Source organism: Loxodonta africana, chromosome 12 (genome assembly GCF_030014295.1).
Source record: "Loxodonta africana isolate mLoxAfr1 chromosome 12, mLoxAfr1.hap2, whole genome shotgun sequence".
NCBI lineage: Eukaryota > Metazoa > Chordata > Mammalia > Proboscidea > Elephantidae > Loxodonta > Loxodonta africana.
In genome coordinates, this window is record NC_087353.1 from 94932191 (window position 1) to 94957049 (window position 24859).

At 45.1% G+C, this 24859-nt stretch overlaps 1 protein-coding gene across 1 annotated transcript in view; it reads left to right on the top strand.

Annotated features, from left to right (window-relative positions):
* Positions 1-9992: 9992 nt before the first annotated feature.
* The window catches only part of LOC100658511 (cytochrome P450 3A21-like), a 37878-nt gene continuing 23011 nt past the window's right edge, over positions 9993-24859 (top strand). Inside the window, exons 1-5 of the mRNA XM_010596265.2 lie at positions 9993-10063; positions 16941-17034; positions 18216-18268; positions 20374-20473; positions 23354-23467. Coding sequence (XP_010594567.2) covers positions 9993-10063; positions 16941-17034; positions 18216-18268; positions 20374-20473; positions 23354-23467 — 432 coding nt within the window. The remainder of the gene's footprint in view (positions 10064-16940; positions 17035-18215; positions 18269-20373; positions 20474-23353; positions 23468-24859) is intronic.

A 24859-nucleotide genomic window follows, 5' to 3' on the forward strand; every position in this document is an offset into this window, starting at 1 on the left:
AAAGATGGTATTCCCGGAGTCACCTGTGATGTAAGCAGTGTGTGTTGTTAACCAGAGTATTTTTTAAATCTTTTTATCTTTTTTTAAAAGAGATGCCACATGAAATGAATGAATCTCTGCTGTCTCCAGGTGCCTTTCTATTCATTGTTCCGCTTTGTACGTGGGAAAAGACAAAAAATGACGGTGTCTCCAAGTAAAGCAAAACAGCTCGGAAAAATCAAGGTCACAGGTGACCTGGTGCATGCCAGTGACCCGTCCTCTGAGCACAGCTTCTGTCCCTTCTCTGTTGCTGCCCACCTCTGCCCCCTGCTTCCTGACCCTGGTGCTGCTATCTGTCCATCCCCTGTTCACCGAGGCCCGCTTTTAGCCTTAACAGCTTCTCCGGAAAAGTTTTTCTTTTTTTTTTTTTAGCTAAATTAAAATATTATGAACTGCTTTGAAAAATACAAAGTCCAGACCTTACCAGGCCTCAGCCCACCGCATCAATTTTGCAACAGGTTTGAGATGGTTGAGGCGCAGGTGGGCCAGGCTCACCTTCCAGGGCTCAGTTCTAGGTGGAACTGGGGTGCTGCTGGTCCTGACCGGGATGTGTACCTGGGCCAGCACCAAGTCACAGCAAGGCCGTCATGTCCCTGCCTCAGCAGTAGGCATGGGGGATGGGGCAGCGCGATGTTGTCCTCCCAGCTGACCGGCTACTGCCCTGAGGGTGTAGGATACATGGTCTCTATTGGCCATTTTCTTTGTATGCCTCCACTGAGCAGAGGGCGTGTGGTGTGCACTGTCTTGATGCGCTGCTCTCGAGGTTGCTAATATGGCCCCAGGAGACAAGGAGAGTTTTGTGTTGGGTCAAAACCCCCTTTTCCCAAATTAGAGGGTGTTGAAACCTTTCTTTCTCTTTCCCATCCCACCCACCTTCCCTCCCTTCCTCCCTACCTCAGCCTTTTGTCTTTATTTCCTCCCTTCCTTCTTTTTCTGAGCAAGGGGGAGATATTCTAAACCAAAAATCGTAGGCGCTCTGTTCAAAGCCCCTTTTGTGTGAGAATCACCACCTGCCGTCCCCTGTACTGGCCTGCCTTGGCTGAAGGACCCACCATCCCCCTCTCTGGCCCCAAGACAGCAAAGTGGAAGGAACCTACCACGGGACCACTGGGATCTCTTGGAAGACAAATCATAAATGGAGAACATGGACAAACACAGCCTCTGTGCCCTCTGGCCACTCTCTTAAGCCATATGGACGTTGCTTTAAATGACGGGAAAGTGTCTGAAACATCATAGTTTGGGGACGGGTTGGTTGGAGGATTGCTTTTTTTCTTTGGGTTTCGGTGCCGACAACATGTTGGTTTTTTTAGGCTCACTGTATTTCCTATAGCCCCTCGATTTTTAGTAAACTTTTCTTTTGGTATGGAATTGTTTGCAGGATGTTGCAGTGGCCGCATGGCGGCTGGTGGGTTGTGTCTGCATGTGGCCCTGCCACCTGGGCTCAGCCTGTGAGAGCCCCCGAAACACAGGACCAGGGTTGGATTTTTGATTCCAGCCTCCTGGAGCAAAATGGGCATTGAGGCAAGTCTATTCCAGAAGAAAACAATGACAAAAGAGGAAAATGGTTATGGGATTCTCAGCTCGGTTCTGAAAAAAGGACAGGCGAGATTTCTACAGCCAAGGCGGGGCTGATGTTTCCTTCTTATGTTTCTCCTGTAGCACTGAAAGTTGTCTCGATGGGCAACAGCTAAATCTCCCCAGTGAAGCCCTCACAGGGGCCACCTAGGGACCTGTCCGCATAGGAGCTGCCAGCACATGGGTTTGCGGGGAGCACCCCTCTTCACCCAGGAGCGCCAGGGGCACAGGTTTCCAGAAAGCAGAGCGGTGGGTGCGGAAAGTCATCTTGACCTCCTGCAGCTCCCACCCCCTCCCCTGAATAAACCATGCCATCTGAGGCCCCTCCTGCCCCGGCCTTCCCTGCAGCTCCCTTCCCTCATGCTTTTAAGGAGCACGTTATTAAAAAAAAAAAAAGAAAAAATTAGACGTCCTAAGAACCGAAGCCGTGATGCAGGGCAATGTGGGGTCTTTCCCACTATGATGATGGGAGGAGGCTGGGCAGCTGCCACTGCCACTACAGCTCCCCTATGACAGAGAGGACGCTAACTGTGTAAACTCTGGATGCCCTGCCTGCTCTTGATCACTGCTGGACCAAAGCATGGGTTTGTTGGCATAGTGGCTTGCAGCATGGTTTGTAGCTGTTCCCAGATCTGGGTGCTCAGTGTAGTTGTTTTTCCAATGAGCAATCAACCCGTGTATCCAAGCGTGGCTCTCTCCAACCCTGCATCCCTGTAGCATGGAGAGGGGAGAGCGAGGTAGACATTCTCGACCTGAGCTCTTCTATGGAGGCAGCCTCCTTTCCCCCGCTCCATCTTCTGGTTTACGATAGCTTAGGTCAGTCTGGAGGTTTCCCTACAACACTTTATGGAATTGTGCAGGAAACCAGATCTCATTTCAGAAAAGCAAAACCAACTTGTAGGAAGACAGAGAGGTGCTATGGGTACAATTTTTAATAAAAACATCATTTTGCTCCTTAAGCTCTTGTGGTTTTCTTCAGTGGGTCTCCATCACACAACTGAGGAATCCTGTGAACATTTATGAATTCGAAGACTGTGACCACGAGACACTCAAACTTAACCCTGTTGTTGAATGTAACATGCACACACACACGTGTGCACACACATGTATATGCACAAACATGTATGCACTTGTATATACACATACATCTACACACTTGGATGCATGTACATACATATGCGTGGAAACAATACACATGTGCACACATACGTACACACAAATATACATGGATGCACTCACACATATACATGCACACCTGTGCACACGCATGCACTCACACATACATGCCCAAATATGCACACAGACCTACATGCACACACATATACATGTAAGCACACACATATACATCTAAGCACAGACACACACACTCACCAGAACTCCATTCCTGTGGAACTGCAGTGCACACGTATATTGACGATGTCTCCAAATTGGAGTAGCGGTGGCGGGATCTCGACCATGTAGCCAGACAGTCGGTGGCTGTAGGAACCTGAGCCTGGGCCCTGGATGGACGAGCGGCCATTCTCGGAGCCAGCGCCAGTCTCCCACCTAACTGTCGCCCCCAAATACTTGGCACCCCTTCCCGTGATGTTTGCAAGGGGAGCACTCTCCTCACCAAGCTCCCCTTGGCCAGGTGAAGGAAGCCCTATGGGCAAGACTGCCTACCTCCCTAAAGGGAGCCTTACGGGGGCCTCACAGGTGCTCAGCGAGTGCTCTGTATGAAGGTGAGGACAGGAGGCCATTCCCTTCTCTCTCTGGAGTGGAATTTTCAAATCCATGTCTTTTTTCACCCATGAAATTGCTGGTGTGTGTGTGAACGGGGCTGGTGCAGCGGCAGTGCCAGGGGCCCACCAGGAGGGGGCGCTGCTTCCCTTTATCATCCAGCCCCACCCAGCCTTGGGACCTGGATATTCTCACCTTGGTTGCCCACTGAAATCAACTAGAGTTCTGAAAAATCCCAGTGGCTGGGCAACAGCCAGACCAATTGGGTCAGATTCTCTGGAGGCTGGACCCAGGCATCTGATCTATTTTTTCAGGCTCTCCGTGTGATTCCCACGTGCAGCCAGGAAAGGGGGGAGGGGCCAGGGTCCCAGGAGAAGGAAGGGTTATATGGGACCCACTGTGGCCGACTGAGCCCTTTTGCTCCAAACTAGGAACTTTTCAGTGAGCCAGAGGTGAGACCACTTCCATTTTTCTCTTTCCCCCACCGATTGCTGCCTACATCCCACCACCCACAAATATGAAATTAAAATCCACAGGTCGTCCACTGTCCCCATATTTCAGAAATCCCATCTGTCACGTAAAAGGTAATTGGCATCCACCAAACACTGCCTAATGCCAGACACTGCTCCCGTAGAATTTCCACTGGAGTCCCTGGGTGGCGCAAAGGGTTAAGTGTTCGACTGCTGGCTAAAAGGTTGGTGGTTCGAATCCACTCGGTGCCTTGAAAGAAAGTCCTGGCAACCAGCTTCCCTAAGGTCACAGCCTTGAAAACCCTGTGGAGCACAGTTCTGCTCGGCACTCATGGGGTCACCCTGAGTTTTAGTCGACTCCCCGGCAACTGACAACCACAACAGAACTCCCAGCATAAGCCTATGAGGTAGGTGCAGTCAGGACCCCGTTTTATAGATGAGGAGCCACACCCAGAGAGGTAGAGCAATTGCCCAATGGTAGACAGCTAGCAGGAGCCCTGGTAGCACAACGGTTAAGCGCTCAGCTGCTAACTGAAAGGTCAGCGGTTCGAACACACCAGTGGCTCTGTGGGAGAAAAGACTTGGCAGTCTGCTCCTGTAAAGATTACAGCCTAGGGGAAACCCTATGGGGCAGTTCTACTCTGTCACTCGGGACTGCTGTGAGTCAGAATCAACTGGACAGCACCCCACATCAACAGCTAGCAGGTGGCAGATCCGGAATTCAAACCTGGGCATTCGGGCTCCAGAACCTGAAGCCCTAACCCCTGCATAGCGCTGCCTTCCAGGGAGCTGTCTCTGATTCCATTTCTCAGACCTGTGGTCAGTGGCCTTGGAGAAGGCTCCTGCTGCTCTGCATGACAGAGTGACCAACGGTACTTTCCACGGTGCGAACGTATGTGATACTTACGCGGTTTTATTTTCCCTACTTTCACACTGGAGTCCCTAGGTGACACAGATGGATAAGCACTTGGCTACTAACTGAAGGGTTGGCAATTTGAATCCACCCAGAGGTGCCTCAGAAGAGAGTCCCAGCTATCTGCTTCCGAAAGGTTACGGCCTTAAAAACAACATTTGACCTTTTAGGGAGCACAGTTCCGCTCTGCACACCTGGGGTTGTCACGCGTTGGAATCGACTGGACAGCAGCTGTTTTCCTGGGTTCGGGGCTTTTTTGTTTTGTTTGTTTTTATACTTGCTCTCTATCAATGAAGAGAAAGGGCATGAGTTAACTTTGCGTGTGTAATGCAAAGACTTGCCATTATTCTTGAAAAGTTAATGGAAGAGCTTTCAAACTGCAACCACTCCTCACAGAGCAAAGAAATCCCCATTATCTTCTTGATGACAGTTGGAGAAGAAAACCCACACGAGAAGGAAAAATCAATTAGAAGAGAATCTCAGCCGAGTTGTGGTGGATGAAGTGGAAAGAAAAACAAAAAACCCAAACCAGTTGCCATGGAGTCACATCTGACCCACGGCGACCCCGTGTGTGTCAGGGCAGAAGTGCACGGCGACCCCGTGTGTGTCAGGGCGGAAGTGCACGGCGACCCCGTGTGTGTCAGGGCGGAAGTAGATCACCAGGTCTTTCTCTGGAGGCACCTCTGGGTAAGTTCAAACTGTCACCTTCCGGTTGGTAGCACAGCGTTTCACCATTTGTCACCCAGGGAACTCCTAGATTGGAGAGGAGTTGCCTTAATATTGCCTCTGGGATTCTGAATCTGCACTTAGCTCTCCGTGGATGAGAAAGGGGAAGAGGCCAAAGGATGTGCCCAAAGGCCCCGTTTGAACGCAGATTCCTTCCTGGGAGGAGCCCAGCCGCCATCTTCTCCCAGCCCCAAACTATCGGTAGTGGGATCACCATGAGCGGGCTTAGTACCAGTGGGGGCCACAGGGCGGTGGGGCCTGCTTCCGCGTGAGCTCAATGTTCATCTGAAAGGGACTCGGGGTCTGGTCCCCCCTTTCCTTCACAGAGAGCCAGATTCTCAGGAGGGTGAGGACCTGGCCAATACTCAGATACATTTTTTTACTGTTCATAGCAGTGCTTGTGTGTGTGAGTGTGGTACAAACATACATAACAAAGCATTTGACAGTTCAACAATTTTAACGTGTATAATTCAGTGTCATTGATTACGTTATTCATGTTGTGTAACCAATATCGCCCTCCTTTTCTGAATTCTTCCACCACCGTTGACATAAACTCTGTGTCCCCTGAACACCAACCTCCCCTTTTCCTCCCTCCCACCCCTGGTAACCACTAATGAGCTTTGATTTCTTCATATTTGGCTATTTCATATAAGTGGGGTCATACAGTATTTGTCTGTTTGAGCCTGGCTTATTTCACTCAGCATCATGTTTTCAAGGTCATCCATGTCCCAGCATGTACAGAACTACCTCTCTCTTTATGGCTGGGGATATTCTATTGTATGGATGGACCACGTTATGCTTATTCATTCATCTGTTGTTGGGTCCACTCAAATCCCTGAACCATTGGCACCCACACTTGGTGAAGCAACTTTGAGCTGAGTAAGGCCCAGGGTGGCCAAGCTTGCCAGGGTGCAGTTTGCTTGTGGCTCAGCTGCCTAAGTCCATCTTGCTCTCAGTGATACCCTCACTACCTCTAAGGCGTTACCTCAGGCCATGCTTAAAGGTTGTCCTCCCAAGCCAAGAGGTGACAGGTGAGCACTCTCCCCTGGACTATGAATCCCAGCACAGGAAGTTCAAGCTGGGAAGCTCTTCTGAGATTTTTTTCTCTGCAACTGCCTGACCTTCCAGAACTTTCTTCCTGCTAGTTTGCACACTTGGTCCATTCCCAGAGCTCTTGGCATCCCTTTAATAAATATCTTTTGATGAGCTTAACCTGAGACAGTTCACACCCTATCCACCAGGGAACCTGGGCTTCGTCCTCCTCGTGCTTCCTAGGTTCGGAGAGAATACCACAGCAGAGTAAGCCTGTTCCACGACCGAGACAGCCGATGTCTCCAGCATCAAAACAAAGATTCACCAATTCAGGTATGACCAGTTCACAGTGTTCTTCTGCTGTAGCTTTCCGCGGCCAGCTGGTCTGCTTTCCACAAAAGAGGCATCGCCAGGGCATAATGCCACATGAAAACCATGGACTTATTTTAATTGTTATCACCAGGCAGGGACCTTACTTTCTAGGTTAACATCCCTGCACTCACCCAACAAAAATATTTGGGGTTGACTCAGGTAAAGGATAACACAAAACGGGTTTCCTCCTTTCTCTGCATGTCCCTTCCTCAACCAAGATCTCCTCTCAACCCTGAGTGAGAAGCAATGGGTGATCCCTATTGTCCCCAACTGATGTGGGGCAATTACTTCATTGTACACAGAGATGCCAGTTATCAAAGGGCCAAACAGTTCACAAGAGTCACGGGGCAGTAAAAAAAAAATGCATTCAGCTGCTGACTGAAAGGTTGGAGATTCAAGTCCCCCCAGAGGCACCTCTGAAGAACAGCTTATCGATCTACTCTGAAAGATCAGCCACTGAAAACCCCTTGGGGCACCGTTCTGCTCTGACACACACGTGGGCGCCATGTTGTGGAGCCAACTCAATGGCCAACTGGCAACAACAAAGGGTTGACTATAGAAAAGCACCTGACTGCATTGAGCCGGCAAGTTCCAGGGAGGCCATAGAGCCCCCACGGCCTCTGCTGTGTGATTCTAAGGTGACAGCAGTGGTGACTCTCTGAAGCCTCAATGGTCTTGTTCACCCTGGTTAGTACCACAGCATTAATGAGACCCACAGGGCTAAGAAAATGCCAAAGCAAGGACTGGTATCCAGGCTGGTGACAAAGTCTTAAAGTACTTCCTAAGAAGAGTGAAATTTGACATGACTGTGGCCAATTTCTGAGGAAATTGAGTTATTTTTTAATTGTGGTAAAATATATATAACAAAATTTGCCATTTTAACCATTTTTAAGTGTACCGTTCAGTGGCATTAATTATATCCACAGCGTCGTCAGCCATCACCACTATTTGTTTCCAAAACTTTGTCATCACCCCAACAGAAACTCAATGCCCCTTGAGCAATAACCCCCCATTTCCCTCTTCCCCCGCCCCTGGTAACCACTAATCTTTCTGACTCTATGCATTTGCTTGTTCTAGATATTTCATGTAAGTGGGATCATACAATATTTTTCTCATATGTGTCTTACCTCTTCTACTCAGCCTCGTGTTCTCAAGGTTCATCCATGTTGCAGCAGCTCTCAGGACTTCACTTCTCTTTATGGCTGAATGACACCCCATTGTGTGGACGGACCACATTGTGTTTATCCGTTCGACTATCGATAGACATTTTGGTTGTTCCACAATTAAGTTTTAGAGATTTGAATTTGCCATAAAGTGGAATGACTTTCTGATAGTTTATCTGGGAGCCACAGAAGGTTTTGGAACCCTTAAGATCAAACAGCCGGTTTTTCAAAAATGATTTGTTCACCAGACACTGAGTTTAAAATGATTTGAACGTGTCCAAGGCTTTGCTTGTACCAGTACCTCAGTATTTGCCAAAAATTCTTTCCCTTTAATGGCTTCACTTAATTAACAGGCAGCACAGGCACACATTGCAAGCTGTTAATTTTGTGCTCTGTGGTCTTAAAACGTCCTGCTTCTCCTCAGATAAGGCAATCTTCTGCCGTCAGGAAGCAAACCACTACATTCCGGCGTGGAATCTGAACCAGACTTCTGAAAAAGGCTTCTGTTTCTGTCCAATTCTCCAATGAGAAGCCATCGTTGGCCTGCTGGCTTTGGGGGCCAGAGAATTCCATGGTGTCCCCAAGTGGACTGCTTCAAGAAGAAAGTCCCACTCACCCCATAGGGCCACGGAGTTTGCAGGTGAGAGTCCAGTCACCTCCCCCTGAGGGAGGGGACATTTTGGAGAACACTGAGCACCAGAGAGTTGGGGACTTGCTTGCTCCAGACACCATGGCTGAAGAAATGAGACTGGAAGTCAAGCCCAAAGTCCCCAGGGGATTTCAGAATGCCACCCTAAACTGCTGTGTAAATATTTCCCGAAAACACAATGATTATTTTTAAAAAATGACATTCTCAGGGGAAAAAATGGAATTGCTATAATAAAGTTAATGGAAGATTTGGACCTCAACAGCAACAATAACAGAAAAAATAACCTAAACGTGCACTTGCCACAGGACCCTGGACATTTAGCCCAGTGAGGAAAATGTAAGTCTGTCCCCATCTGCGAACAATGGTTCACAGCAGCTTTATTTGTGGTAGCTAAAATACGAAAGGACCAAAATTCCCTCAACAGAAGAATGGTTAAACTGACTGTGGAATATCCGTACCACAAAACCTTGTCTTTACCACGTGGACCCATGACAGTGCCAAAGGAAGAGAACTGAAAGGTTGGAGTTTTGAGCCTACCTAGGCGTGCCTCGAAATAAAGGCCTGACAATCTAGTTTCAAAAATTCAGCCACTGAAAACCCTACGGAGTGCAGTTCTACTTGGGCACACATGGGGGTGCCATGAGTCAGGCTTGTTTTGACACGACATCTGGTTTTCATAGAGACAAGAAACAGGTGCAAAGAGCTATGTAAATTTCCCAAAATCACACACCAGTAAGTGGCTGGCTTGGGACTGGGATGTTGCTTGGTCTGAGGCTAAGGCTAGCGTCTTTTTTCCCTCTTGAGGAAGGGAAGGAGTTGGAAGGCAAGAGGACTTGGAGAAGAGGCAGGGGGCAAACACAGGACCGACGCCCGGGACAGTCCCATTCTCTGGGGGCTGCAGGGAGAGCAGTTCCTTATCAGAAAGCAAGACTCCCACCCCAAGTGCACTTGAGCTCATACAAACCAGGAGGCAGATGGAGGTACATTGCTGGCCTCGGGCTGTGTGACCTGCATGCTGAATCCCCAGGCTAACCGGGGAGCAGCTCTGAGGACTTAGGGGCTGCCCTACCTTGCATGGGGGCCAGCTGGTGACCTTGAGGGTCGCCTGCTCCAGGATTAGCCCAGCATTCTGAAACCAAAACACATGTCATCACAGGAAATCAGTGAGCGCCCAAACCTTCTCCTCCTCCTGGTTAGGTAGGGAGATGGTGCAAGAAGTTTCCCAGCAGGCCCGCCCCAGAGGCACATGTGACCTGCAGCCACGTAAACAAAATCCACAGAGCTGCCCTGCAGACCTGTCCTTCTGCAGCTGGAGGCCCAGACCCAAGCCTGGCATGGCTCTTCTGCCCAGCCTTGGGGCAGAGACCTGGGTGCTCCTGGCAACCTGCGGTGCCCTCTTGCTGCTGTAAGTTTCCACTGTTTTCTCCCACTCTGGGTCTTTGTGGGGGGCTGGGAAGTCCTCATCCAAGAAGATTAAAAGAGGTGTGTGGGGAGAGCTCAGTCTCCCCAATATCTGGGGCCCTGAGATTACTGTGTGGGGCAAAAAGGGGTGGTGTGGGTGTGGGGGGCTGGATGGGGTGAGGAGAAGGAGGATGGTGTGGAGCTGGGTAGGTGAGGAGAAGAAGGAGGGTGTGGGGGCTGGGGGTGGTGGTAAGGAGAAGCAGGAGGGTGTGGGGAGCTGGGAGGGTGAGGAGAAGCAGAAAGGTGTGGGGCTGGATGGGTGAGGGAAGAAGGAGGGTGTGGGGGCTGGGGGGGTTAGGAGAAGCAGGAGGGTGTTGGGACTGGGAGGGTGAGTAGAAGAAAGAGGGTGTGGGGGCCCGGCGAGTGGTGGTGAGGAGAAGCAGGAGTGCATAGGGGCACACCTCCCTGAGATAAGGAGGAAGCCCTGGTCTGTGGACACCTACTCAGCTGGATGGGGTGTTCATGCCCCTATGAGCAGGTCCTCAGGGCTACACCCAGGGTGGGTAGATGGGGTGCCTAGGTGTCCACTCCACAATGGGTGGCACAGCCCAGGGCCTGGAGTCTGAGCTTGAATTCCCAACACAAGACCTGCCTGTCAAAGACCTTGTTTCCAAATAAGATTGTGTTCCCTGGCACCGAGGATTAGGACATCAACATATCATTTTCGGGAATATGGTTCAACTCATAACACGTGGCTGTTTAAGCCTCACACCACCCTCTCTATAAGGTACTTCCCTACTTAGATGGAGTCCCTGGCTGGTAGAATACGCTAACTCACTGTGCTGCTAACTAAAATGATGAAGATTCAAGTCTATCCAGAAGCACCTTAGAAGAGAGCCCCGGTGATCTACTTATGAAAAATTAGCCATCGAAAATCCCATGGAGTGCAGTTCTGCTCTGACACACGTGAGCTGGAGTTGACTCGATGCCGGCTAGTTTCCATTAGAGACAAGGAAACAGATACAAAGGGCTGACTTGTCCTAGATCACACAGCCAGTAAGCAGCTGGTTCAGGACTGGAATGTCGGTTGGTCGTAGGCCAAGGCTAGCACCTTTTTTCTCCCCACATCTTCTAATAAAGGATGGAACTTTATAAGCTATATCCCTCCCCTTTCCCCTATACCTAGCTGCTTCACCGTTAAATGGAAACACACCTTGGTAACTGGTTTCTGACTGGTCCTTTAGAAGAAGAGCATTCCAACAAAAGGAATCTCTTTGCCTCCAGGGCAGCTGCGTTTGGTCCATAGACAAAAGTACTGTCCTGATTTCTAAAAAGCCACTCAAGGCAGAAAGTCTTCCCTTGTACAGACAGCTCCTGTATCTTCCAAGTAACCCATTGCCGTCAAGACAATTCCGACTCATGGCAATCCAAGTGTTACAGGGTAGAACTTCTCCATAAGGGTGTTTTTTTTTGGGGGGGGGGGGCTTTGATCTTTATAGAAGCAGATTGCCAGACCTTTCTTCCACAAAGCTGATGGGTGGGTTCAAACCCCCAACCTTTAGGTTAGCAGTGGAATGTAAACTGCTTGTGCCACCCATGGATCTGACATCTACTCTGGATAAAAAGGATTCTCTCTGACCTACTGACATGGGAACCCAGAACTTGAATTTCTACCTTTGATTTGTCTGAATGAATAAAAACATTTATAGCAATTAATGAATCAGTGGATTTCCTTTCAATATGTTGTGGAGGATTTTTAAGAAGATATAATGAATGAGAAATTATACTCCAACAAATTTGAAAACCTAGAAGAAATGGACAAATTTCTAGAAACACACTACCTACGCAAACTAAAACAAACCGAGTTGCAAGATCTGAACAGACCCATAATAAAAGAAGAAATTGAAGAGGCCATAAAAAAAAATTCCAAAAAAAAAAAAAAAAGTCACGGCCCAGGTGGCTTCACTGGAGAATTCTACCAAACATTCAGAGGAGAGTTAACACCAATCCTACTCAAACTATTCCAGAACATAGAAAAGGAAGGAATACTCCTGAATTCATTCTATGAAGCTAGCATAAACCTGATACCAATGTCCGTCAAAAACACCACTAAAAAAGAAAATTACATACCAATATCCCTCATGGATATAGATCCAGAAATTCTCAAAAAAATTCTAACCAACAGAATTCAACAGCATATCAAAAAAAATAATAATAATACATTACAACTAAGTGAGCTTCATACCAAGTATGCAAGGATGATTCAACATTAGAAAATCAATCAACATAATCCACCACATAAATTAAACAAAGGAAAAGAATCATATGATCATCTCAACTGTTGCAAAAAAGTCATTTGATAAAGCCCAGCCCCCATTCCTAGTAAAATCTATCAATAAAATAGGAATAGAAGGGAAATTTCTCAACATAATTAAAGGCACATATACAAAACGAACAGCCAAGGTTATTCTCAATGGAAAGAGACTGAAAGCATTCCCTTGAGAATAGACACCAGATAAGAAAGCTCTTTATCGTCACTATTAATCGGTATTGTACTGGAAGTCCTTGCTAGAGCAATAAGGCAATAAAGGGAGGTAAAGAGCATGCAAACTGATAATGAAGAAGGAAAACTACTCACAGATGATGTGCTCATATACATAGAAAATCCAAGAGACTCCACAAGAAAGCTGCTGGAACTAATAGAAAGATTCAGCAAACTGGCAGCACACAAGATCAACATACAAAAATTAGTTGCATTCCTCTTCACCGAGAACTCCGAAAAGGAAATCAGGAAAACAACACCATTTACAATAAACCTCAAAAAGGTAATTAGGAATAAATCTAGCTAGGGATATAAAAGACTTTTACAAACAAAATTACATAACACTACTGTAAGAAACCAAAAGACACCTATATGAATAGAAGAACATACCATGCTCATGGATAGGAAGATTTAACATTGTGAGAATGTCAGTACTACCCAAAGAAATCTACAAGCATACCTCAGAGATGTTGCGGGTTCAGTTCTAGAACACCACAAGTAAAGCAAATATCACAGTATCACACAATTTTTTTTGTATCCTAGTGTATATAAAAGTTATGTTTACACCATAATGCAATCTATGAAATGTGCAATAGCATTATGTCTAAAAAAATACATAACTTAATAGAAAAATACCTTATTGCTAAAAAATGTTAACCATCATCTGAGCCTTCAACGAATCATGATCTTTTTGCTGCTGGTGGATCTTGCCTCTATGCTGATAGCTGCTGGCTGATCAGGGTGGTGGCTGCTGAAGGTTGGGGTGGCTGTAGCAATTTCTTAAGATAAGACAATGATGAATTTTGCTGCATCAATTGACTCTTCCTTTTAAGAAAGATTTCTCTGGAGCACGTGATGCTGTTTGATAGCATTTTACCCACAGTAGAACTTCTTTAAAAATTAGAATTAAACCCCTTGAACCCTGCCCCTGCTTTATCAAGTAAGTTTAAGCAATATTCTAAATATTTTGTTGTCATCTCAACAATGTTCACAGCATCTTCACCAGGAGTAAATTCCATCTCAAGAAACCACTTTCTTTGCTCTTCCATAAGAAATGGCTCCTCATATGTTAAAGTTTCATCACAAGATTGCAGCAATTCAGTCACATCTTCAAGCTCCACTTCTAAGTTTACTTTTCTTTCTATTTCCACCACATCTGCAGTTACTTCATCTACTGAAGTCTTGAACCCCTCAAACTCATCTCTGAGTGTTGGAATCAACTTCTTCCAAATTCCTGTTAATGTTGATATTTTGACCTCAACCAATGAATCATAAATGTTCATAATAGCATCTAGAATGGTGAATCCTTTCCAGAAAGTTTTCAATTTACTTTGCCCAGATCCATCACAGGAATCATTATCTATGGCAGCTATCGCCTTACAAAAAGTATTTCTTAAATAATAAGACTTGAAAATTGAAATTACTCCTTGATCCAGGGGCTATGGAATGGAGGTTGTGTTAGCAGTCATGAAAACAACATTAATCTCCTTATATGTCTCCATCAGAGCTCTTGGGTGACCAGATGCATTGCCAATGATTAGTAATCCTTTGAAAGGAATCCTTTTTTTCTGAGCAGTAGGTCTCAACAGTGGGCTTAATACACTCAGTAAACCATGTTGTAAAGAGATGTGCTGTCATCCAGGCTTTGTTGTCTTGTTTATAGAGCACGGGCAGAGTAGATTTAGCATAATTCATAAGGATCCTAGGATTTTTGGGATAGTAAACGAGCATTGGCTTCAACTTAGAGTCACCAGCTGCAATTAGCCCCTAACAAGAGAGTCAGCCTGTCCTTTGAATCTTTGAAGCCAGGCATTGGCTTCTCCTCTCTAGCTATGAAAGTCATAGATGGCATCTTCGTCTACTATAAGGCTGTTTCATCTACACTGAGATACCATCTCACCTCCCCAATAATGGCACTGATCATAAAAACAGAGAACAAATGTTGGCGAGATCATGGAGAGACTGGAACTCTTATACACTGCTGGTGGGAATGTAAAATGATACAACCACTATGGAAAACATTATGGTGCTTCCTTAAAAAGTTACAAACCGAATTACCATATGATCCAGGAATCCCACTCCTAGGTATACATCCTAGAGAAATAAGAGCTGTCACACGAATAGACATATGCACACCCATGTTCACTGTGGCATTATTCACAATAGCAAAAAGAAGGAAGCAACCTAAGGGCCCATCAACGGACGAATGGGTAAATGGATAAACAAACTGTAGTACATACACAGAATGGAATACTATGCAATGATAAAGTAATGATGAATCCGCAAAACATCTTACAACAGGGATAAATCTGGAGGACATTTTGCTGAGTGAAATAAGTCGGCAACAAAAGGACAATTAATGCATGAGACTGCAAATATACAAAGTCATGAATAGGTTTACACACAGAAAGAAACATTCTTTGATGGTTACCACGGATGGGAAAGGGAGGGAGAGAGAGTTACTAATTAGATAGTAGGCAAGTGTTAATTCTGGAGAAGGGGAAGGCAATACACAATATCGGGGAAGTCAGCACAATGTGACCAAGGCAAAGGAAAATACTGAGAGATACGCAAGAAAAAAGGGCAACTATGGTAAATGCTGTAACATACACAATCCTGCAAGAACAGTAATAATAAATAATAATTTGTGAGTAGATACATAGACTAACATGATGCTAATTAGGTGAGGAAAGTCATACAGGAGTATAATATACCCATGTACATACATAGGTTTGGTTGTGGATATTTCTACATACATGTTTGTAAATGCTACATGCATACTCATATGTATATAACAGAGCACATAGTGGGCACAGTTATAGAAACTACTTACATATTGGGACTGAACTACTGGACTTGAAGACTAAGGACCAGAGTCTTGGGGGACATCTAGGTCAACTGGCCAAACACAGTTCATAAAGACAATGTTCTGCATCTTAACCTGATGAGTAGTGTCTAGGGCCTTAAAAGCTTGTGAGCAGCCCTCTAAGAAGCAAATATTGGTCTCTTCTTACCTGGAGCAAAGGAGAACGAAGAAAACCAAAGACCCAAGGAAGCAATTAATCCCAAGGACTAATGGCCCACATGAATCACAGCCTCCTCTAACCTGAGACTAGAAGAACTAGACGGTGCCTGGCTACTAGTACTGACCACTCCGATGAGGATCATAATAGAAGGTCCTAGTTAAAATGGGTAAAAAACGAAGGACAAAAAAAAAAAAACTTGCCAGTCTGAAAAAGAGTGGGCTATAAATATAAACAGTAATACCTGTAAAGAATGTGCTCTTTAGAACAGTCAACTATAAGAGACCAAAAGGGCAACGTTTGCCCAAAACCAAAAATGAGAAGGAAGGGGCAGGGAAACTAGACTAGTGGAAACAGGAACCCAGGGAGGAGATGAGGAGACTGCTGACACATTGTGGGGCTGCAACCAAGTCACGGAACAATGAGTATAAGAATCATTGATTGGAAAACTAATTTGTTATGTAAACTTTCACCTAAAGCACAATAAAATATTGAAAAAAAGAAGATAAGGTGGAATCATACATATGTTATCATTCTGTAGTTTACCTTTTCACAGAAGTTTTGGAGCTCTATCAGGTCAGGATGACATGAGTAGCTCATGTAGTTCAGAGAATTCTTTTTATCCAGAGTTAGATGTCAAGCCCCGAGCAGCACAAGCAGTTTACGCTCAGACGCTAACGTAAAGGTTGCAGGTTTGAACACAGCCAACAGCTCTGTGGAAGAAAAGCCTGGTGATCTGTTTCTGTAAAGATTACAGCCAAAAGCCAAAAAACCCTATGGGGCAGTTCTACGTTGTGACACAAGGGTTGCCGTGAGTTGGCATTGATTAACGACAACAACAACAAAAACTATGGAAATTCATGTGGCAACATAAGAAACAAGGTTCCCATGGCGACCCCATGTGTGTCAGAGTAGAGCTGTGTTCCATGGGGTTTTCAGTGGTTGATGTTTCTGAAGTAGATCACCTTTTCATTCTTCCAACACACCTCTGGGTGAACTGGAACCTCTAGACTTTCAGTTAGCAGCCGAGTGTATTAACCGTTTACACCATTCAGGGGCTCCCCTTCCCTCACCACTCCCTGCAAAAGAAGAAATGAGACAGGTGGACTTAAGGGGTGTTTTGGCTCATTTGGCTATCTAACTAGGCCTTAAATGGATTCAGGCCCTCAGTCCAATGAGCCACATTTCAGGTGTTCAGTAGTCACATGTGGCTAGTGGCTACTGTATTGAACAGCACCAATATGGAGCGTTTCCATCATGGCAGAAAGTTCCACTGGACAGAGCATCTTCATTTTCAGCCTCTCTTTCCATCACAGGTATGGGATATGGCCATATAATTTTTTTAGGAAGCTGGGTATTCCTGGACCCAGGCCTCTGCCATTTGTTGGGACATTTTTGGAATATCGAAAGGTGAGTGTGTGTCAGAGTCATTTTCCACCCAGAGCTTGGAATCCCCTGTCCAGTTCAACTAATTCTAATTCTTTCGCCCTCGGTCTTGAAATTAAGAGGTAGGTTAGGAAGATGAGGAGAAAGGAGGGCTATAACCGAGACCCAAGGCGAGGCTAAGAGGCCTTGTTATTACAATCCCCACAGGAGAAGGTTTGACGGGCTGAAGGTGGAAATACTTTTTCACAATCCCCTGGCCCAGATGGATTCTCACCATGGAATGTCTGGATTTCTCTTTTTAAGTCTCCTGGGAGCAATGTCTTCCCTCTGTGGGCTGGGGAGATGAGATGGCATTCCCATGTTCCACAGCTCTCTCAGCACCAACCCAAGTAGATGAAAGCAAGGCCGGTAGTGAGGAGATTGTTGCCATAATAAATCTGCCCTTTGCAGCTAAGTTCCACTTAGTGGACTAATGTAGAAAAATAGATGCAAACAGCGCTGATTTTTCAGGTTGAAAAGTGGTCTAGAACACTTTGCTTTCTGGTCTTTCTCTCCCCATCCCTGGGTGGGAATTTTATGGGGCCAAGGGCTAATGGTTTAAATCCCTGCATCATCTCCTTCTGTATATGGTCAGGATTTTGACCTAGTCCAACGTTGTCCAAACTTTTGACATTCAGTTACCGTATTCATATTTGCCCATATCCAAATACCACCTCTACCATTATTTACTTAATGATTTTCTTTAAAACAAACCCCCCCTTTTTTTTTTTACTTAAACCAATATAGCCATTGCCATCAAGTTATGGTGCAGCAGTTTGTGCTTGACTACTAACCTAAAGCTTGATGGTCCAAACCCATCCAGCAGCTCCACAGAGAAAGGCCTGGCAATCTGCTTCCATAAAGATCTCAGCCAAGAAAACCTATGGAGCACAGTTCTACCCTGTAACACCAGAGTAAATCTACATAGCTTTATCTTAAGAAGCAATGTCTTAGAAATTCTGAATTTAATGTGCTATAGTTATATAACTATAATAAAATATATTTTTTTCTTACTTGTCTTAAAATAGTTAACCTACACATCCCTTTGGGAAACAGTGAATGGGGAGATGGAGAAGGGCCCTTGAGGTGTCTACGCAGTAATTACACAACATTTTACGTACAGCCCTTTTATCACCTGTCTAACAGACTTTCTTCTTCTTCTTCAGGGAATGTTAGAATTTGACCTGGAATGTTCTAAGAAATATGGCAAAATATGGGGGTAAGACTCTCACGATTAAGCCCTCTCCCACCCCCACAGGAAGGTAAGGCAGCTGGAGCCTTCTCTTTGGAGCAGCACCATGCTGGATAAAAGTCCAACCCATCAGCCAGCCTGGAAAATGAGGCAGCAAGGCCACAGTGTCCCCTGTCATCTTTGTCGTCTAACACCCCGACCTTCACAACGATCACTCACATAGTGGATTGGGGGGCATTTCAATATCCTAGTCCACTTAAAAATTAATCAGCTGGTATTTGGGCCACAAGCATGCATTCAGAGTCCTAAATCAGGCACTGGACAAGGATTCGCCCCTCCCAAATCTTCTTAGAGGAGCTAATAGCAGAGTAGAATCTTGACAACTGTATTGATGAGAGGACATAGAGCAACTGGAACTCTCATACATTGCCAGTGCGAGCGTAAAATGGCGCAATCACTTTAAAGAGTGGTTTGACAGTACTTTTCTAAAGTTAAACATACCTTTGCCCTATGGCCTGGCAATTCCACCCCAAGAGAAGTAAGAACATGTGTCCACAAAAAGACTTGTACTAGAATGGTAGAATAGTCATAGCAGCTGTCTTAGTTTCCTATGGCTGCCATAACAAAATACCAAAAAGTGGGTGGCTTTAAAGAACAGAAATTTAGTTTTTGGGAGGCTAGAAATCCTAATCAGGGTATTGGCCATGTCGATTCCTTCTGAGGGTCCTGAGAGAAGAACCGTTCCATATTTCTTTCAGAGCTTCTAGTGGCAACACTTGGCGTTTCTTTGCTGCTTATAGATGAGTCTTCACATGGCATCTTCTCCCTGTGTAACTCTGTCTCTGTTCTCCCCTTTTATAAGACGCCACTCAGAAGGGACTAGGGCCCACTCTACTCTGGTATGACCTTGTTAACTGATCACATCAAACTGATCACATTTGGGTATAGAAAAACCTATACATACCCAGACAAGGTCTCATTCACCGGTATAAGGGCTAGAACTTTGACATGTCTTTTTGGGGAACACGATTCAATCCATAACAACATCCTTATTCATAATCCAAATGCTCAACAGAAAGTGGGTAAAGGAACTGTGGCATATCCATGCTATGGAACACTTACTACTCTGCAATAAGAAGAAACAAACTATGGATACTCATACCAGTGTGCACAAATTTCACCAATGCTATTTTTGGCAAAGGAAGCTAAACCTGAAGGAGTATACACAACATGGTCTTGGTGTGGGGAGATGGGTGAGGGGATGTTCTATATCATATCTTGGGTGGTGGTAATCACGTTTGTCAAAACTGATTGAATAGGAACTTTTAAGACTGCATGTCCCAAAGCAGAATGAGGGAAAAAGACTCCAGAATATTCTGTGCACGATAAGGACTAAAGATTTCAACCTGGCTGAAAGATAGGATGCTTGATAAAAAAAAAATTGTGGGATTGGTAGGTGTGAGATAGTGAAAAAAAATAATATTAGGCTTTATCCTTGTAGTTAGATACTCAGATTTTTATTTAAGCAATAAGGGGAAAAATGAAAGGGGAGGCTGCTTAATAATAAAGTTCCTAGAAAGAAAATAACCAAAAAGCCAGACTTGCTAACTAGGAAACTGTGGGTTGGAAAACATTTTTTAAATAGTGAATTAAGTCAATTACAAAAGGACAAATATTGAATGATCTCACTTATATGAAATGTCTAGAATATGTAAATTGTTATCAGTGGTTACCCTGGCTGGTGCAAACAGTTTGTGCTCAGCTGCTAACGAAAAGTTGGTGGTTGGAACCTTCCCAGGCAGCACCTCAGACAACAGGCCTGGTGATCTGTTTCCATAAGGGTTATAGCCAAGGAAACTCTACGGAATAATTCTACTCTGTAACACATGGTTGCCATGAGTTGAAAACGACTCCAGGGCTCAAGACAACAACAACAACCAGGGTGGAAGGGAGGGGAGTCACCACTGAGGGATTAGTGAGTTTCTGTTTATAGCGATGGAAAATTTAGCAACGATGATTAGTGGTGGCTACATGACGTGATTAATGTAATTGATATCACTGAATTGTACAAGTGAAAAACAGATCAGTCTATTTACCTCTTATTTTGTTTTGGGTGTTGGTGTCTGCAACAGCATCTATCACGGCAGACAGCCTGTCCTGGCCATCACGGACCCTGTTCTCATCAAGACGGTTCTGGTCAAGGAGTTCTACACTGTTTTTACCAACCGACGGGTAGGTGCTAAGGAGAGCTTGCTTCTTACATGCGTGTTCTTGAGAGGAAGCTAGGTCAGCTTGGGCATTCTTCAGTGGTTATTTCCTTTCCCTCACTTTAAACCCCAGATAGGAAGAGTTAACATTCTTGAAGCCCTTTTCCATATTCATATTTCCATTTCCTATTCTGAAGGTGTCTTCATTATCTAGTGCTGCTATAACGGAAGTTTATACTCTCACAGTCTAGGAGGCTAGAAGTCTGAATTCAGTGCACCAGCTCCACAAGAAGGCTTCCTCTCTCTGTCAGCTCTGGGGGAAGGTCCTTGTCATCAATCTTTCCCTGGTCCAGGAGTTTCTCAGCACAGGAACCCTGGATCCAAAGACTACGTTCTCTGCTGGCTGTTGTTTCTTAGTGATAGGAGGTCCCACGTCTCTCTGCTGGCTTCTCACTTTTATATCTCAAAAGTGATTTATTCAAGACAAAATCTAATCTTATAGATTGATTCTGCTTCATTAATATAACTGCCTCTAATCCTGCCTTATTAACATCATAGAGGGGTAGGATTTACAATACATAGGAAAATCATATTAGATGACAAAGTGTTTGACAATCACACAATAGTGAGAATCACAACCTAGCCGAATTGACATACATTTTGGGTGGACACAATTCAATGCATGACATTCCACCTTTGGGCCCCAAATTCATGTCCTTGCCACATGTAAAACACATTTACCCCATCATATCATAGCAAAAGTCTTAAATCAACTCCAAGTCCAAAATCCAAAAATTCTTCTTCATCTGTGAACTCTAGAATACAAGTTATCTGCTTCCAAAGTACAATAGTGGATCAGTCCCAGAAGATATTTCCATTACTAATGGGAGAAGTTGGAGGGAAAGAAGGGATAACAGGCACAAAGCAAGTCAGTAGAACACATTACATTAGCTCTCAAGGCTTGAAAATAATTCTCTGTTCTCTGAGGCCATTTAGGCAATGGCCCTGCACTCTAGACTCTAGGTGTTGGCCACACTCTCCAGATTCTGAATGGAGGCCCCTTGGCCCTGGGCTTCAGTTCCACTTTTCAGGCCTGCTGGAATGATGACTCTGATCCCTCAGTTTTGGGTGACTCTTACTAACCTAGTCCATCTGAGTGGCTCTACCCTTTGACACCCCAGAAGTCATGGCCTTACCCTTTGAGACTGAGGCAGCTCTGCTTCCTGTTTTCCATGTCTCTTCAGTTTCTGCTTCCTGGATCCTTGGCCTCTCAGCGCCTTGGGCCTCACCACCCGTGTCTGCCATGCTGGGGCAAGTGTTCCAAAGCTCTGTAGCTCCAACAATAAGTGCCTGGAGGCACCCTACTCCACTAGTATACTTTGGCCAGAAGACATTCAGCTCACTTGCTCCATGTGCTGGCAAGCCTGGTTCTACCCATAAGTGCTCTGAGATACCCTACCCTGCCAGGAAACCTCCTGTGCCAAGGCACTCAGCTCTCTCGATCTGTTGGTAGGCTTCAGTGCTGTCTCACACTGGTCTTCTGATTCTACTGCTGCTTCTCACCATCTGGGCCATCTCCAGCGTAACAGCTCTCCTCATGTCCTTCTGAGTCTTCGCCAGAATTGTCTTTGATGTCCGTAATTCCACCAATAGTCTCTTCAAGGCAATCTAGGCTTTTACAACTGGGCACTTTAAAACTCTTCCAGTCTGTAAATCACATCAGATGACAAAGTGATAGACAATCACACAATACTGGGTATCATGGCCTAGCCAAGATGACGCACATTTTGGGGGGACACAATTCAATCCATAACAAAGGGCTTTGAAAAATATGCCTTGACTCTTTAAAATCAGGCATGAATCTAAGAGGCTGGCCGGTTGCCTGAGAACCAGTGGTGACTTTTGGAAAATAAAGGCAAGTTAATATGGAAATTACAATATCCAATTGTGGCATCCAAAGTAATGTTATTTATCCTCTTACAAAGTTAAAGTAGCCATATGTCATGGCGGCTAGGATCTGAGTGATTATGATGGATTAGGGGCCCTTGTCAATTGGCAGTATCTCATGCAAGGGGATTTGAGAGATCTTGGGTAGGCCCCTGTCCAAATCTCTCCTACTTCCACCTGTCATGATAATAACAATTTCACTATTGGAGATTAATTCTTTGGTGTCTCTAGAGCCAAGATCATATTTTAATCAATTTTATAATCACTCTTCTACTCACCCACAGCACAGTAATACCAACATTAAACAGTGCCGAAACGTGCTGGATGCCAATTTTCTGGAATGTTCTCCTCTACTTTTCTCAGTCTATCATTAATGACAAATGTTCCAAACCTGGTTTCTAGTCCCAATTTTGGCTCAAACTGGCCTTGTGACCCCAGCACAGTTCAGACCCTTTAGGTACCTGAGTTTCTTCACATTTCAAAGAGGGTGGTAGGGGGAAGGGGTGTTAGTCACTTTTCACACAAGATTTCAACAATCTCGCCAGCGTGTTGTATTAGACTAAAAACTAACTGTTCAGAAACATTCACGCCCAATTATCTCCTCAGTCTGACTCTGGCAAAGAAATAAAGAAATAGACTGGTTCGTTCTCCACAACGACTTCTTTTAGAACCCCCTGCCCTAGTAACAAAGCCCTTTGCTTGGCAAAGGGTGAAGCTCTTAGTGTTAGATCTCAGCACACCACCCTAGACCCATCGTCTCCTTCCCCGACAGCCCACCTTCACAACCCACAGCTGGGTGCTCTAGAAAGTGGCAATATCACGTATTATTTGATTCAGAACAAAATTTTTTTTTTTTTAATTTTTGATAATGTGTCTAATCCTCCCTTGGATAATAAACTCCCAAGCTGTATTCTCTACCCTAAGCTGTGTCTGATTTTGTTCACTTTATCTTCTTTAGAACTTGGGTTTAAATGGAGATTTGATATCTAGCATCAGCATCGCAGATGATGAAAAGTGGAAGTGGATCAGAGCCCTTCTCTCTCCAGCCTTCAGCAGCGGGAAGCTCAAGAAAGTAAGTGTGGGCAAGCCAGCCCCAAAAAATGCCCAGGAGGGAGGCTGGGCCCAGGCCCTGTGAAAGCAGGTCACAGAACTCAAGTGTCCAAATACAAGTATAGTGACGACATTCTCTCTCTTTGTGTCTTCTCTACCCGTTGCTCTTTGGGAACATGGGCAGGGGTGTTTTGGGAACCGTGGGCTCAAATCCCAGGGACATGAGGAAGCCTGCAGTGGGAATGACCACACAGAGTTTCCCCTTCTCCTTCCTGGAGCCAGGGAGAGAGGATGCTCTTGGGCCCCTGCCCATATTGGGAAGAGGTTCCCATGCTGACCTCATGGAACCTTCTGGAAAGTGCTTTAAGAGCAGATCCTCTCACAGGAAAGGAATTTCAAGTTGTGGAAATACAGGAAAAATTGAGTCCTCTAACCCTGGGAGAGAAGCAGAATACTTCTTTAAGGGAAGCAAGGGGTAGGGGGGTGTGGAGTGAGTAGGAGCCACAATTTGTCACTCCAAACAAATTTTGGGGAGAAATTTAAAACTGCAATCTCCACAACTAGCTTGTGGGATAGTTCTTATAAAATCTCCAGCATCTTGAAGGAAAGGACAGAGTTTGTACTGTTGCAAATTTTCATTAGCCGGAAACAAATTGAAACTCTCAGTTTGGCTGGATTTTTATCTGTACTTGGCTTCTAAGCAAAAGGGGCCAGAGGACAGCAGAATAAATTCATAGCTGGAATATATTGAAAAAGAAAAAAAAAGACAAAAAATATCTTTCTAGACGTACACCCAGTGGTGAACTGGAGCCAGCCTGTACCGCTTGTGAAAGTCAACTGTACACATCTTTTCCCAGCTCCATGTTGGGACATCACCTTCGTAGCTTGAAATTAACCACGGCGGGAGTATTTACACCAGGGAAACTGGTAAACACCACAAATCAAGGCTTTTACCCTCGGAGAGCTGGTTATTCAACACTTCCCGCTGTACCAAGGCTGTCCTTCCAACCAGAGATCCAGCCAATTTCCTGTCCTGCATGGTGATTGATAACACTAAGACGATTCTTAAGTCCCACATCTAAGAAAGATTTATATTCATGGACCTGAATTACAAAAGCGAGAAAATGAATTCAAGCTTCAGAAAGATTCTAAGAACCACAGTGAAACAAAAATCCTTCTCTTGTTCCATCTCATTAATCAGAACACCCCTTTCCTCTTTTAATTATCCTGAACCTTCCTTTGCTTCAACAGTTCTGATTAACTGAGGTCTTTATAGTAGATACACCCAAATGTTTATTTTGGGGCTGGTTATGGATATTTGTTTTTTATGGATAGGTCCCTGGGTGGTGCAAACGGTTGGCATTCAACTACTAACTGATAGGTTGGCGATTCGAACCCATTCAGTAGCTCCGTG